The 15408-nt window shown below is 45.1% G+C and overlaps 1 protein-coding gene across 2 annotated transcripts in view; it reads right to left on the bottom strand.

Annotated features, from left to right (window-relative positions):
* CLUAP1 (clusterin associated protein 1) overlaps positions 1-9748 on the bottom strand; it is a 39864-nt gene extending 30116 nt beyond the window's left edge. The window contains exons 1-3 of one of the 2 annotated variants that reach the window (XM_063428981.1): positions 9551-9748; positions 5150-5261; positions 4067-4151 (exon numbers count right to left, since the gene is read on the bottom strand). In XM_063428981.1, the coding sequence (XP_063285051.1) occupies positions 4067-4151; positions 5150-5261; positions 9551-9572 (219 nt within the window). In that variant the 5' untranslated portion in view covers positions 9573-9748. The remainder of the gene's footprint in view (positions 1-4066; positions 4152-5149; positions 5262-9550) is intronic. The other variant, XM_063428983.1, reaches the window with a different exon arrangement.
* Between the last annotated feature and the right edge of the window lie 5660 nt (positions 9749-15408).

Below are 15408 nucleotides of genomic sequence, written 5' to 3'. Positions count from 1 at the left end.
GTGTCACAGCATCTGATGATATACCTAATCATAATAGAGATGTGGAACTGCATTCAAACCCAAGTAATATGTATCTGGGTGCAACCAGGCCAGTCCCAGTACCAGGGACCAAATACATGATAAAGAAAAATAGAAAAAAGGCAAATTTATTGAACCCACTGCCACTCACAACGTTTCGACCTACACGGTCTTTGTCAAGCATCGGATGATTAGCATATAGTTTTATATGACAGCTACAGCATACCTTCCCCATGCACTGCACATTCCATGTGGTTTAATAAAATTGGCAGGAATTACTAAAAGACCAATGCCCAAACACGGAACACAGACAGAACCCGGAAGTGACAGGGAATATTCCGAAAAGTGGCGCCAAATTCAATTACCGGATTGAACCCTTTATAAACAGACTGAGGGAAGGAGGAACTTATGCACCTTGAAGAAGACCTTAAGGTTGAAACGTGTTGTGCAATATCTTGCTGCTATTTTTTTCCTGTATTTTGCACATGATTTTTATGTAAATCAAAATGTATTATACCTCAAGTTTTTATTTGTGGAGGTAGATACTACAGGATTGAGATTTATACTAAAAGAGATTGACAAGCCAACACAGCCAGAGCCAGCTATATATATATATATATATATATATATATATATATACACTCTGGGAAGTGGTGACCCATTACCTCTGTTTCTAATCTGTTTATAAGACCAAACAGTATTATGCTATGTGAGCTTTTCTGTTTTTTTAAGATTAATCAGAGGTGTACCATTAGAATTTTTCCAGTACGAAGTATATTTCACTGTGTTGGTGATTTTATTGCGCACCCTGTATTTTCGTACTACTTGTGATATTATATATGAGGGTCTTGTGAGTGATTATAGACACTAGGTGAGCTTCACTTGCACTTTTTGTATAGCGCCAATCCACCATATCCCATTGTTTTATACGTTAATCTATTAGAGTTGATTGATGTGCTTTTTCCCCAATAAAAATGGTATTGTTACAATAAGAAGAGGAAATGTCACAGGCATTCAGCTCTATGGAATATATGTATTGGGTTAATCTGCCCTTGTCCTATAGTTATAAGGAGTTAGGTCAAGTTTATGACCCCTGTTAATGTTGTAAGACAGAGCTAGGCAGACTGCTGCTAGGAGGACATGCGGTGGCAGGGCATTAGATGCAGATTACAAGCAAGAGAACTGCGGAAGTCCGGAGCAGCGAGGTCCCGCCTTCCCCCCTTTTAAGTGTATTTCTTTATAGGTATTTACCGTGGTGTTATAAAGCACTGGGGCAAAAGTCATCCTCGGGGGCAAGTTCTGAGGAAGGATATGGTAGTAGATGGTTTTAAATAACAGGTGGCCAGGTCATCTAAGTCAGACTGGCAACTTGGTGATCATTAAAGTTAAACGTTTTAAAATAAAGGTTAAAGTGTTTGTAACATTATTCATTGTTCTCTAAATTATAGCTGTATAACTTATGGACCACTATAGGCACCCAGACCACTTCAGCTTAATGAAGTGGTCTGGGTGCCAGGTCCCTACTAGTTCTAACCCTGCAGCTGTAAACATAGCAGTTTCAGAGAAACTGCTATATTTACATTGAGGGTTAATCCAGCCACTAGTGACTGTCTCCCTGACAGCCAGTAGAGGCCGCTTCCGCGATCCTCAATGCGACACACTGACGTCCATAGGAAAGCATTGAGTAATGCTTTCCTATGGGCGGTTTGAATGTGCGCTCGGCTCTGGCTGCGCATGGGCATTCAGAGCTGACGTCGGCAGGGGGAGGAGAGGTCACCAGCGCCGAGGGAAGCCTGGCGCTGGAGAAAGGTTAGTGGCTGAAGCCCAGCGGGTGGGGGGGGGACCTAATAACCCTATAGTGCCAGAAAAACGAGTTTGTTTTCCTGGCACTATAGTGCTCCTTTAAGCACACTGAAAAATTAAATAAACTGTATCTGTGTTTATTGGGTGGTTGTTAATGCAAAATATTGCCTATCATACACATAAACAGTTAATTAGTTCAGACAATAGTGTGTAGTTTTTTTTTTTATAAAATAAACCGTCTTCAGTTTTCAGGTTAAATTGCAGTGTTGGCACTTTCGGACACCATCACTGGTTTACAAGTACCAGTGATATTTAACTGAACAGCTGCTTTGTTCTACATTTGCTCTCATGCAATATAATTATGTTTGTACACCAATAGAATAAATAAATAATAAATTTTAAAAAATGATATATATTGTCTTTGCATGGAGTATAAAAGCATGTTTATGGGATCCGGTTCTATATATCCCTCCCACTCCATGTTATTAACTTAACGGGAGCCTGATCAGTAGGGGCTTAACACAGCTAGACATAAAGTACATTCAAATATTCACTTTATTTATGTATTTTATCCCTGCAGCCTTACAGATTTTGAAATTCAGATTGTTTTGCTTATTTATGCTTTCCACCTGCGGTATGCACACTTCAAGAATTCTCAAATTCCTTTACTTTGCTAATTTATACCCTTTCTGTTAAAAATAATTAAAATGAAAGGCTTCAGCACTCCTTCTAACGTTGTGACAAAAATAGGATTGTATAATATTGTGAACAGTCATACAGAGGAATCACCGCTCACAATATTGCTCTCAATAAATCACAAAGATGGTCACAGAAACGAAATAGTTTGTGATAAAGAATATACTGACTTTACATAACAAGTGAACATACAATCACAAGGCTGGCGAAGACTCCGATGGGCTGAAACCTTGAATTCACTTGTGATGTATACAGAATATTATTTTCACTAACTAGCCAGTATAAAAGGAAAATACAGCTTAAGTGCTTAACGGCTAATAATAAACAGGAAAGACAGCAACTTCAAAAGCAAGGATCTCTTACCCGCAGTAAAAAATAAATACAAAAAATTAACAAGGAGAAGCTGAATTATGCAGCCACCCCCAATAAAAAAATAAAATTAATTAATTAAAAATCTGAAAAAACAATTATACTGGTATGCAACAAAGAATGATAGATATCAGGAAGAACAGCAACAAACAAGTTGAAATCGAAACAAAACATTTAACTGGAATTCAATCACCCCAGCCAAAGATGTACAAGTGAAACAAAATAGAACAAGAATGAGAAGATAATACGTATAAAATAATGTAAAATAAGAGAAAGTGATCCGCATAGACCGTGTATTCCTGCGTAGAGGTGTACAGGCAGGACTCTATCCTGATCCACAAAGGAACTGCATCAGAATACGTGTGGGAAAATAAATCCCAGATTTACCAAATATAGTGATGGAGATTCCGTGGATTCTTCTAGTTGGCCCACTCTTCCTGTTTGGCCTACACCTGGCAAATGTTACTGTCCCATCACAGGGCTCTATTTAGAGAATCCTAGAATTCTCTCCAACATGTGCACGCCTCGTCCAAGTATTGAAGATACTCATTGTGACATGGGTTACTGTGGGTAATAAGCCTTCGACAGAAGGGATTATATATAAAAAATATAAATATAAAAAGGATTTACTTACCTCTTTCCAGAACAGAGGCTCTCTATGTGCTGCTTACCTCTACGCCTCCCGTTGCCTCCTCCACCGATGTCCAATCCAATGTTCCTCACAGAGGAGCACATACATTCAAACACCCCCATAGGAAATGTAATAAATTCTTCACATTGGAGCTTCCGCATCACACAACCATGTTTTACTCTGTCAGTGGCGCTGTGGCGTCTCTATTGGCATTGTCATAGAGGTGAACTTTACCCAGCAATGTGAACAAGGCAGATTCTCAAAAACCACAAAGTTTTACACTGCAGGGTTGAAAGGACATGGCCATTGCACACAGACTACGTCATGGAGATGGAGTGGTCTGGATGACTATAATGTCCCTTTGTGGCCAAAGTAACCAAAGTGGAACTTTTGCTGACATACAATTTTTTTCCAATTCAGCTATTGTGGCTTTAAATTTGAAATGGACTTTGAATTCCCAACAGCCCTCACTTTACTGAATACCCTGTGAGTGTCTTATCTTACAGCACCATCCAAAGGGCTATACAGACTACTTATGGCCACACTCACCATAAATTGAGCTACAGCCTTAATGAAGAAAACTCTGTCCTGCTCTGTTTCCACATCTATCGGAATATCATTCTGCGGCTCGTACCTGTAACACACAGAACAGGCTATAAGAATACAATAAAACACAAGTGTATATAATGCTTTGTGGTAATTTCCTACACAGTTTATGGAAATGGACTTGCAAAAAATTAGACAAACTAATCAATTTCTGCTATGTTGGCCTAAGTTTTGCAGATCTATTACAGACGTGCTACTTAGAGAGTTGTGGTGAATTAGCAACTTAGAAAATGCGCATAGACAGAAGGATGCATTCTTCATAACAGCTCACCATTCCTTAATCCACACGCTAACGTATTCATCGTGATTTAGGATCATTATACCATAACTATCCTGGAGCTTCTGTGACACTCCAAAAACCTGATATTTCCTCCCCAGCCTTATTCAGTAAAGCTCACCCTACCATAGACCCCACATAAAAGAAAAAAAAGTTTACCCTACACGTAGACCCCACAGATTTACTTATTTTGTTCCAAAACAACTTTATTAACTGAAGCAGTTTTGTTGCATAGATTATGCCCCTGCTGTCTCACTGTTTAATTTCTCTGCCATTTAGGAATAAAATTTGTTTCTATATATGCAGCCCTTTCCAAACCTCTCCTGCATGTGACTCTCACTCACAGCCTCCAGAAAAAAAAAAAAAGTTACATTTTTTAAATCAGATTTTACAGCACTGTGTGTTTACTTTAGACACTATCTCCTGCTCTGTTAATTGAACTTTAATCACACACAAAAGGCTGTTGAGGCTCTAAATTAAACACATTGTGTAATAAAAGAAGCAAATAAAAAGTAGATTCCTTTTCATGTTGGCTGTGACTCACACAGTCTCCCTAGACACAAGGAAGGTGGCTAGGACATAAACAAATTGATTTAACTGCTAAATGGCAAATAATTGAGCAGTGAGACTGCAGAGGCAATCACCTCTCAAATGCCATTCTCTGCTTTGATCATATGGCTGGATATTACGTGTGGCAGAGGTGGAATAAATGGAGATATGGCTAAAGGCATGGTATTTGGTATACGTACCGTTTCACCAGCCATATGAGGACTTCAGACACCAAAGGGAAGTTTGGGCTGCGGAAGTTCTCCACAGAGATGAGCCGGGGATATCCAAGAGCCCGTGTCATCTCTGTGAAATCTGAGTGTTAGAAAATAAAGATGGTTAGTACATTTTGAAAAAGTTGAATACACAATGTAATTAAAGTGCACAGTTCACTATAAAAACACTACCATAAAAAAAAAAAAAATCTTTGGGCAGAATGCTGAAGAATACAAAGTGGGCAATGCCACAGAGAGTATAAGAGACTCTATAAACAGTTATTGGATGGGTTAAAAGGGGGGGGGGGGGGAGACATACCTGGAGGAATATTAGGTGGGGGTGGAGCAATGTGTGTATAATATGGGGGTGGGTGGATCAATGTGTGTATAATATGGGGGTGGGTGGGAGCAATGTGTATTTATAATGGGGGGGCAGTGTGTGTATAATAGGCGGGGGAGCAGTGTATGTGTATAATAGGCGGGGGAGCAGTGTGTGTATAATAGGCGGGGGGAGCAGTGTGTGTATAATAGGCGGGGGGAGCAGTGTGTGTGTGTGTGTGTGTGTGTGTGTGTGTGTATATAATAGGCGGGGGAGCAGAGTGTGTGTGTATATAATAGGCGGGGGAGCAGAGTGTGTGTGTGTGTATATAATAGGCAGGGGAGCAGAGTGTGTGTGTGTGTGTATATAATAGGCAGGGGAGCAGAGTGTGTGTGTATATAATAGGCAGGGGAGCAGAGTGTGTGTGTGTGTATATAATAGGCAGGGGAGCAGAGTGTGTGTGTATATAATAGGCAGGGGAGCAGAGTGTGTGTGTGTGTGTGTGTGTGTGTGTATATATAATAGGCAGGGGAGCAGAGTGTGTGTGTATATAATAGGCAGGGGAGCAGAGTGTGTGTGTGTTTATATAATAGGCAGGGGAGCAGAGTGTGTGTGTGTGTGTATATAATAGGCAGGGGAGCAGAGTGTGTGTGTGTGTGTATATAATAGGCAGGGGAGCAGAGTGTGTGTGTGTATAATAGGCAGGGGAGCAGAGTGTGTGTGTGTATATAATAGGCAGGGGAGCAGAGTGTGTGTGTGTGTATAATAGGCAGGGGAGCAGAGTGTGTGTGTGTGTGTGTATAATAGGCAGGGGAGCAGAGTGTGTGTGTGTATAATAGGCAGGGGAGCAGAGTGAGTGTGTGTATAATAGGCAGGGGAGCAGAGTGAGTGTGTGTGTGTGTGTGTGTGTGTGTGTATAATAGGCAGGGGAGCAGAGTGTGTGTGTGTGTATATAATAGGCAGGGGAGCAGTGTGTGTGTGTGTGTGTATAATAGGCAGGGGAGCAGAGTGTGTGTGTGTGTGTGTGTGTGTGTGTGTATAATAGGCAGGGGAGCAGTGTGTGTGTGTGTGTATAATAGGCAGGGGAGCAGAGTGTGTGTGTGTGTGTGTGTATAATAGGCAGGGGAGCAGAGTGTGTGTGTGTGTGTGTATAATAGGCAGGGGAGCAGAGTGTGTGTGTGTGTGTGTATATATATATAATAGGCAGGGGAGCAGAGTGTGTGTGTGTGCGTATATAATAGGCAGGGGAGCAGAGTGTGTGTGTGTGTGTGTGTGTGTATAATAGGCAGGGGAGCAGAGTGTGTGTGTGTGTGTGTATATAATAGGCAGGGGAGCAGAGTGTGTGTGTGTGTGTACTAGGAAGGGGAGCAGAGTGTGTGTGTATATAATAGGCAGGGGAGCAGAGTGTGTATATATCTATATATATATATATATATATATATATATATATATATATATATATAATAGGCGGGGGAGCAGAGTGTGTGTATATAATAGGCGGGGGAGCAGAGTGTGTGTATATAATAGGCGGGGGAGAAGAGTGTGTGTGTATATAATAGGCGGGGAGCAGAGTGTGTGTGTATATAATAGGCGGGGAGCAGAGTGTGTGTGTATATAATAGGCGGGGAGCAGAGTGTGTGTATATAATAGGCGGTGGGAGCAGTGTGTGTGTATATAATAGGCTGTGGGAGCAGTGTGTGTGTATATAATAGGCGGTGGGAGCAGTGTGTGTGTGTGTGTGTAATAGGGGGGGAGCAGTGTGAGAGTATAATAGGGGGAACAGTGTGTGTATAATAGGCGGGGGGCAGTGTGTGTATAATAGGAGGGGGGCAGTGTGTGTATAATAGGAGGGGGGCAGTGTGTGTATAATAGGAGGGGGGCAGTGTGTGTATAATAGGAGGGGGGCAGTGTGTGTATAATAGGAGGGGGGCAGTGTGTGTATAATAGGAGGGGGGCAGTGTGTGTATAATAGGAGGGGGGCAGTGTGTGTATAATAGGGGGGAGCAGTGTGTGTATAATAGGGGGGAGCAGTGTGTGTATAATAGGGGGGAGCAGTGTGTGTATAATAGGGGGGAGCAGTGTGTGTATAATAGGGGGGAGCAGTGTGTGTATAATAGGGGGGAGCAGTGTGTGTATAATAGGGGGGAGCAGTGTGTGTATAATAGGGGGGAGCAGTGTGTATAATAGGGGGGAGCAGTGTGTATAATAGGGGGAGCAGTGAGTATAATAGGGGGAGCAGTGTGTATAATAAGGGGGGCACTGTGTGTATAATAGGGGGGAGCAGTGTGTATAATAGGGGGGAGCAGTGTGTATAATAGGGGGGAGCAGTGTGTATAATAGGGGGGAGCAGTGTGTATAATAGGGGGGAGCAGTGTGTATAATAGGGGGGAGCAGTGTGTATAATAGGGGGGAGCAGTGTGTATAATAGGGGGGAGCAGTGTGTATAATAGGGGGGAGCTGTGTATAATGGGGGGCACTGTGTAGATAATAGGGGGGCAGTGTGTAGATAATAGGGGGGAGCAGTGTGTATAATAGTGGGCGAGCAGTGTGTGTATAATAGGGGGGAGCAGTGTGTATAATAGGGGGGAGCAGTGTGTATAATAGGGGGAGCAGTGTGTATAATAGGGGGAGCAGTGTGTATAATACGGGGGGAGCCGTGTGTATAATACAGGGGGAGCAGTGTGTATAATACGGGGGGAGCAGTGTGTATAATACGGGGGGAGCAGTGTGTATAATACGGGGGGAGCAGTGTGTATAATAGGGGGGAGCAGTGTGTATAATAGGGGGGAGCAGTGTGTATAATACGGGGGGAGCAGTGTGTATAATAGGGGGGAGCAGTGTGTATAATAGGGGGGAGCAGTGTGTATAATAGGGGGGAAGCAGTGTGTATAATAGGGGGGAGCAGTGTGTATAATAGGGGGGGAGCAGTGTGTATAATAGGGGGGGAGCAGTGTGTATAATAGGGGGGGAGCAGTGTGTATAATAGGGGGGGAGCAGTGTGTATAATAGGGGGGGAGCAGTGTGTATAATAGGGGGGCAGTGTGTGTATAATAGGGGGGGCAGTGTGTGTATAATAGGGGGGCAGTGTGTGTATAATAGGGGGGCAGTGTGTATAATAGGGGGAGCAGTGTGTATAATAGGGGGGAGCAGTGTGTATAATAGGGGGGAGCAGTGTGTGTATAATAGGGGGGAGCAGTGTGTGTATAATAGGGGGGAGCAGTGTGTGTATAATAGGGGGGGGCAGTGTGTATAATAGGGGGAGCAGTGTGTATAATAGGGGGAGCAGTGTGTATAATAGGGGGGAGCAGTGTGTATAATAGGGGGGAGCAGTGTGTATAATAGGGGGGAGCAGTGTGTATAATAGGGGGGAGCAGTGTGTATAATAGGGGGGAGCAGTGTGTATAATAGGGGGATCAGTGTGTATAATAGGGGGGGATCAGTGTGTATAATAGGGGGAGCAGTGTGTGTATAATAGGGGGGAGCAGTGTGTGTATAATAGGGGGAGCAGTGTGTGTATAATAGGGGGAGCAGTGTGTGTATAATAGGGGGCAGAGTGTATAATAGGGGGCAGTGTGTTTATAATAAAGGGGGCAGAGTGTATAATAGGGAGAGCAGTGTGTTTATAATAAGGGGGGCAGAGTGTATAATAGGGGGAGCAGTGTGTATAATAGGGGGGAGCAGTGTGTATAATAGGGGGGGGCAGTGTGTTTATAATAAGGGGGGCAGAGTGTATAATAGGGGGGGCACTGTGTGTATAATAAGGGGGAGCAGTGTGTATAATAAGGGGGCAGAGTGTATAATAAGGGGGAGCAGTGTGTATAATAGGGGGGGCACTGTGTGTATAATAGGGGGAGCAGTGTGTATAATAGGGGGGAGCAGTGTGTATAATAGGGGGAGCAGTGTGTATAATGGGGGGAGCAGTGTGTATAATAGGGGGGGGGCACTGTGTGTATAATAGAGGGGAAGCAGCGTGTATAATAGGGGGGGGGGGGATACCGTTGTTATGGTGGGGAGTGGCTGGCAGGGGGGACATGGGGTGCTAGAAGCCGTTATAACCGAGCAGCCCTTACTCCTCAGCTCCCGGTAAGACATGGTTCCGGTGTGGTCCGCTGTGTACAGCAAGTCTCCGCCAGCTAGGCCGCGCTCAGACAGGCGTTCATCACCATGGCAACAGCTGCAGCCACGGCAGCTCTGAGCGGCCAAATTAGGCGGCCGCGAAGCTACTCCCTCGCCTGGCCTGGAACAAAACACTGTGTATGGCTGGATACCTGGATCACAAGTGTTTCTCTTTCAGTGAGGAGTAATAGTAACCATAGCCTCCTAAGTGTCTCTATATAGCAAGGACAGTCCCTCTTTAGGATAAAAGTCCCTGTCTCTCTCCTTTCCACCCTAATGTCCCTGTTTATTAGGAGCTCAGTATTCTCCTTGTGTCTAATGTATAACAGAGCTCCACAGCAATAGGTGGTCCAGTGATGGGTGAGCTGGATCCCTGGTGGTCCAGTGATGTGTGAGCTGGATCCCTGGTGGTCCAGTGATGGGTGAGCTGGATCCCTGGTGGTCCAGTAATGGGTGAGCTAGATTCCTGGTGGTCCAGTGGTGGGTGCGCTGGATCCCTGGTTGTCCAGTGGTGGGTGTGCTGGATCCCTGGTGGTCCATTGATGGGTGAGCTGTATCCCTGGTGGTCCTGTGGTGGGTGAGCTGGATCCCTGATGGTCCAGTGGTGGGTGAGCTGGATCCCTGATGGTTCAGTGGTGGGTGTGCTGGATCCCTGGTGGTCCAGTGATGGGTGAGCTGGATCCGTGGTGGTCCTGTTGTGGTGGAATCTCGGTAAAAATAAATGTAGTAGGCCGAGATTACCACGTGGCATGTGTACGTGCATATGCTGACGTATCGATCAGTTGGTTGCACGAGGCAAGATACGATCAGTAGTGTACGGAGCATGTGCAAGAATACAGGATGTAGTATTCCCCTCCTCCATTGTGCTGGACAGGCCATGCGGTCAAGCAGGAAGTTAATTCTTATTTGTATTGATTGGTCAAGAGAATGTGCGGGTGGAGCTTAATATGGGAGGAGTTATGTGCCTATATAAGGAGCCTGCACTATTGTCCGGGGCTCAGAACTTGCTGTATTTTGGTGACATTAGTCCCTCTGAGTCCCGATCGGTGAACCGAATAAAGAATCTCTTCCTTCCTGAAGAAACCTGTGTCCATCTCTCTGTGCTTGGCTTCCGTCAGTTTCTCCGGTATCATTTGGTGCATTGGCCGGGAAGCTCATCGTTCAACGGTAGCTGAGAGGCAGAGGCGTGAGACGGTCTATCTTTGCCCAAGTTCTCTATGGCTGCACCCCTGAACTTCTGCGTGGACCTCCCTTCGTCTCGGCGCCACTGGTCTGTTGTCCAGGAGATCATCGGCCTCTACGTAAGAAGTGCTGGGGTGTCCCCGTCGATGAGTGTGAACTCAGGTTCAGGAACGAGGAGGTAAGACGAGTGCTGTTTTAGACGGCGGACCCACTAGGGGTATACCGATTGTGCGGTAGGCCCATAAGGGGTTTAAATCTGTGTATGGAATCTGCCCCCTCTGTCGGAGGGAAGGAGCGAAGGCGCACCGCTCAATCGAACGCTCTTTAGTAAGACCGTTTGATTTGGTTTGGAGTCAGGCGGGGTTCTGTGTAAATAGCCCTAGCCGGACACCGGTGTCTTGTCTAGACTAGCGTTCTAGGGTGTATATTTTGTTCGCTAGGTCGGAGGAACCGGGAGACTAAGCGGCGCCTGTGTAAATTCGGTCCGCTAGATCTCAACCTATCTTGGCTAAGTGGGAAGGCGTGTACATTTGGAACCCACTAGACTATTGATAGAGTAGAAAGACTAAAAGGGTTCTGTTGTAAATTCCGCCCTCTAGTTCGCTATATGTGGTGCTTGGGCAGTGTGGCTAACCAAAACGGATGTAGATAGTTTTAGGTAGTCCATTCAAGGTACTGGCCAATAGTTTAGTTGGGATTGTATATGTGTTAAAGATTGTTAGTAAAGTGTAAAGCGCGAGCTCAGCCGTCTAGCGAGAGTGTTAATAGTGTGTTGCTGTATCATAGTGCACGGTACCATAACCCTGTATATTTACTGACACTGTATATAAGTACTAATCATTGTCGTCTATTGCATGTTTAACACCATAACCACAAATAATTGTATTGTGACCTTAAATTGTGCTTTGACCTATGCTAACCGTACTGTAACCGCTATTTGTAAAAGACGATGTTACTGGGGTGTGTTATAGACGGGTAATTCATATATAGAGAATTATAGCGTGGGTGACTGTATAGTTTCGCCAAAGGGCATAATATTGATTATTTAGTGACTGGTGTAACAGCTGTGTGTGTACGGGAATTCCTTGAGTGTTTATTGTGTTATTGTGTACGTTTCACTTGGTAACCGTACCACGTGGTGCTGTTGCCGGAAGAAACGGGTGTGACTGTTGAATAGAACGTGTGCATAGTATTCGTTGTCAACGACGCTCCATTGATAAGTATGGGCGCGTCGGAGTCAACGATATTGGATCCCTTAGGTTGTATGGTAAAGAATTTCAAAAAGGGATTTAAAACATGTGATTTTGGGGTTAAAATGTCCCCTGTACGTTTGGTCACTTTGTGCACTAGGGAGTGGCCTACTTTGGTTGCGGCATGGCCACCACGTGGCAGTTTGGATCCAACTCTGGTACAGCGTGTACACGTGGCTGTATCAGGTAGGCCTGAACTTTACGGACAGTTTCCATATATTGATTGTTGGAGACAGGCCGTAAACGACTCGCCAAGATGGATTCGGATATGCCACGAGGAGCAATGTCGCCTCATGGTGGCCAGGACTTGTTTGTCCACTAGGACTATGGTTAGGCCCATTTTGGACACGCCCCCTGAGTCCGAGATCCCTTTGCTGCCCCCTTACTTCCCTTTAGGAGGAAGTGGTACGAGTACAGGAAGCTCTACACCCCTTCCCCCATTGCCCCCATCCACTTCCGCTTCCTCCTCCAGTGCAGAATCCACTCCCCCTCGTATTAAACCTTCCCTTCCGGAACCAACCCCCGTTAGATCTGAATATCCTGATTTGGCGCCACTTCAAACTTCCGGTCAAGCTTCTTCTAGCTCGGCTCGGAATATTCTATTCACCGATCTTTCCCAAAATCAAGCTCCCACATCCTCATGCCTTACCACCCCCCGACTGGAACCTCTAACCGACGCCCCTTCACGTAGCCCTATACTAACCCGACAACTGACCGGTACCCAACGACCCAAACATTACCAGATGCCTCTTCGTCTGAATCCTGGGTCAGCCTATCTCGATGCCGCAGGTCAAATGGTATATGCTGACCCAGTCTTCGTATATGTCCCGTTCACGACTACCGATCTCTTGAATTGGAAGACCCACAATTCCTCGTACACTGAGAAACCACAAGCTATGACCGATCTGTTCACCTCGATAGTTCAGACACATAATCCGACATGGGCTGATTGCCAGCAGTTATTAATGACATTGTTCAATAATGAGGAAAGGACTAGGATTAACCAAGCGGCCATTAAAGCGCTAGAGGATGAAGCTCGTGCTTTAAATCAAGCCAATCCAGCAGCATGGGCCGCAACACATTATCCTAATACCGATCCTGACTGGAATGTTAATGGCGCAGATATGGTTCAACTAAAAGCCTATAGAGACGCTATAATTGCTGGCATGAAAGCCGGAGGGAAGAAAGCCATTAATATGTCGAAGACAGTTGAGGCGATTCAGAAAAGTGATGAAGCGCCCAGTGTCTTTTATGACCGATTATTGGAGGCATACCGCTTGTAATAATTCCCGAATGGTAAACTCCGCCTTTGTCAGCCAAGCTTACGGAGATATTAAGCGCAAGTTACAAAAGTTAGAAGGGTTTGCAGGTATGTCTATCACCCAACTAATGGAGGTAGCAAATAAGGTGTACATGAATAGGGAAACAGAGACAAAGAAAGAGGAAGAGCGCAAGATGCGTAGAAAGGCAGATATGTTAGCGGTAGCAATCGCAGGCGTAGATAGACGGGGAACAGATAGAGGCGATAGCAGGTGGAATAGGGAGCCTTTGAGTAGGAATCAGTGCGCGTATTGCAAGGAAGAAGGGCATTGGAGAAACGAGTGTCCGCAAAGAGAGCAGTATGAGAGAGACCTATCCAGGGCAGGTTATGGAAACTTTAGAGGCAGAGCGAGAGGTAGAGGAGGCCCCGGAGGGAGCAATGGTAATAGAGGAAGCAATGGGAACAGAGGAAGTGTAAGGGAAGATAGGTACTATCCAGCAGCGCAAAGGTCCCGCGATAGAGAAGGTAGGGACTTTGTAGGATTGGCTGACACGGTCATGGAGGACTATTGATACCGACCGGGCTCCATCCCCCTTGGTCGAGCGGAGCCTATGGTCGATGTATCAATAGGGGGAAAAAGGAGTGCGTTCATGATCGACACTGGTGCTGAACATTCGGTGGTGACTAACCTAGTTGCTCCTCCATCTGGAAGAACTATTACTGTAATAGGAGCAACTGGAAGAAGTGCTGCAAAACCGGTTCTTAAAAGTCGACTCTGTACATTGGGAGGCCACGTAGTAAAACATCAATTCCTTTACATGCCTGAATGTCCAGTCCAATTGGTGGGACTTGATATGCTATCCAAATTACAAAAGCAGATTACGTTCCTACCAAATGGAACAACATCCTTAAAGTTTAATGGACCTTCAGGTATTATGACATTATCCGTACCAAAGGAAGAAGAGTGGCGACTTTATACAGCGTTGACTAGCCAAAACCCTAGGAGTGATGAATCCTTATTCAACATACCAGGAGTTTGGGCAGAGAACAACCCACCAGGACTGGCCCGCAATATTCCACCTATTAAAATCGAACTAAAACTTGGGGTTTACCCAGTGAGCCTACGGCAATATCACATCCCGCAGAAGGCTAAGAAGAATATCCAATCTTATCTGGATAAGTTCATACGGTATGGTATCCTAAAATTCTGTACTTCCCCCTGGAACACCCCATTGCTGCCTGTTCAAAAGCCCGGTACAGATGAGTATCGACCTGTGCAGGACTTGAGAGCAGTCATTTATGCGGTTGTTAGCATACATCCAGTTGTGCCCAATCCATATAACCTGCTTGCTTTAATTCCGGGCGGGGCTACTTATTTTACAGTCTTAGACCTCAAAGATGCTTTCTTTTGCCTCCGAATTGCCGCAGAAAGCCAATGTATCTTCGCTTTCCAATGGGAAAACGCTGTGACGGGTTTAAAACTCCAAATGACTTGGACAAGACTGCCCCAAGGGTTTAAAAATTCACCTACCCTATTTGGTTCAGCTCTAAGTCAAGATCTACTGGATTTCGAGTCCATCCCAGGAGAGTGTGTATTGTTACAATATGTAGATGACTTGTTGATAGCAGCAGTTACAAAGGAAATATGTCAGCAAGCACCGCACGATCTACTACACATTCTCTGGAAGGCAGGATACAAGGTGTCTAGAAAGAAGGCTCAGTTGTGTTTGCCAACTGTCAAATATCTGGGATTCCATATCTCTGAAGGTCAAAGAATTATGGGGCCAGAGAGAAAAGAAGCTGTGTGCCAAATACCGATACCCAAGAATAGAAGACAAGTGCGAGAATTCTTGGGGGCAGCAGGCTTCTGTAGGATATGGATTCCCAGCTACGCGATACTGGCAAAACCTCTGTATGCAGCTATCAAAGGTACAGAGCACGACCCCTTCTTATGGACTCAAGAACAGCAAACGGCATTTGAAGATGTGAAGAGGGCTTTGATGAGTGCCCCAGCATTAGGTCTACCTGATCACACACGACCATTCTACCTATATGTACATGAGCAAAGAAGAATGGCTGTGGGAGTATTGACACAGTACTTGGGATCATGGCAAAGACC

This window comes from Pelobates fuscus, chromosome 8 (assembly GCF_036172605.1).
Source record: "Pelobates fuscus isolate aPelFus1 chromosome 8, aPelFus1.pri, whole genome shotgun sequence".
Classification (NCBI taxonomy): Eukaryota; Metazoa; Chordata; class Amphibia; order Anura; family Pelobatidae; genus Pelobates; species Pelobates fuscus.
This window is presented reverse-complemented; position numbering and strand designations above follow the sequence as displayed.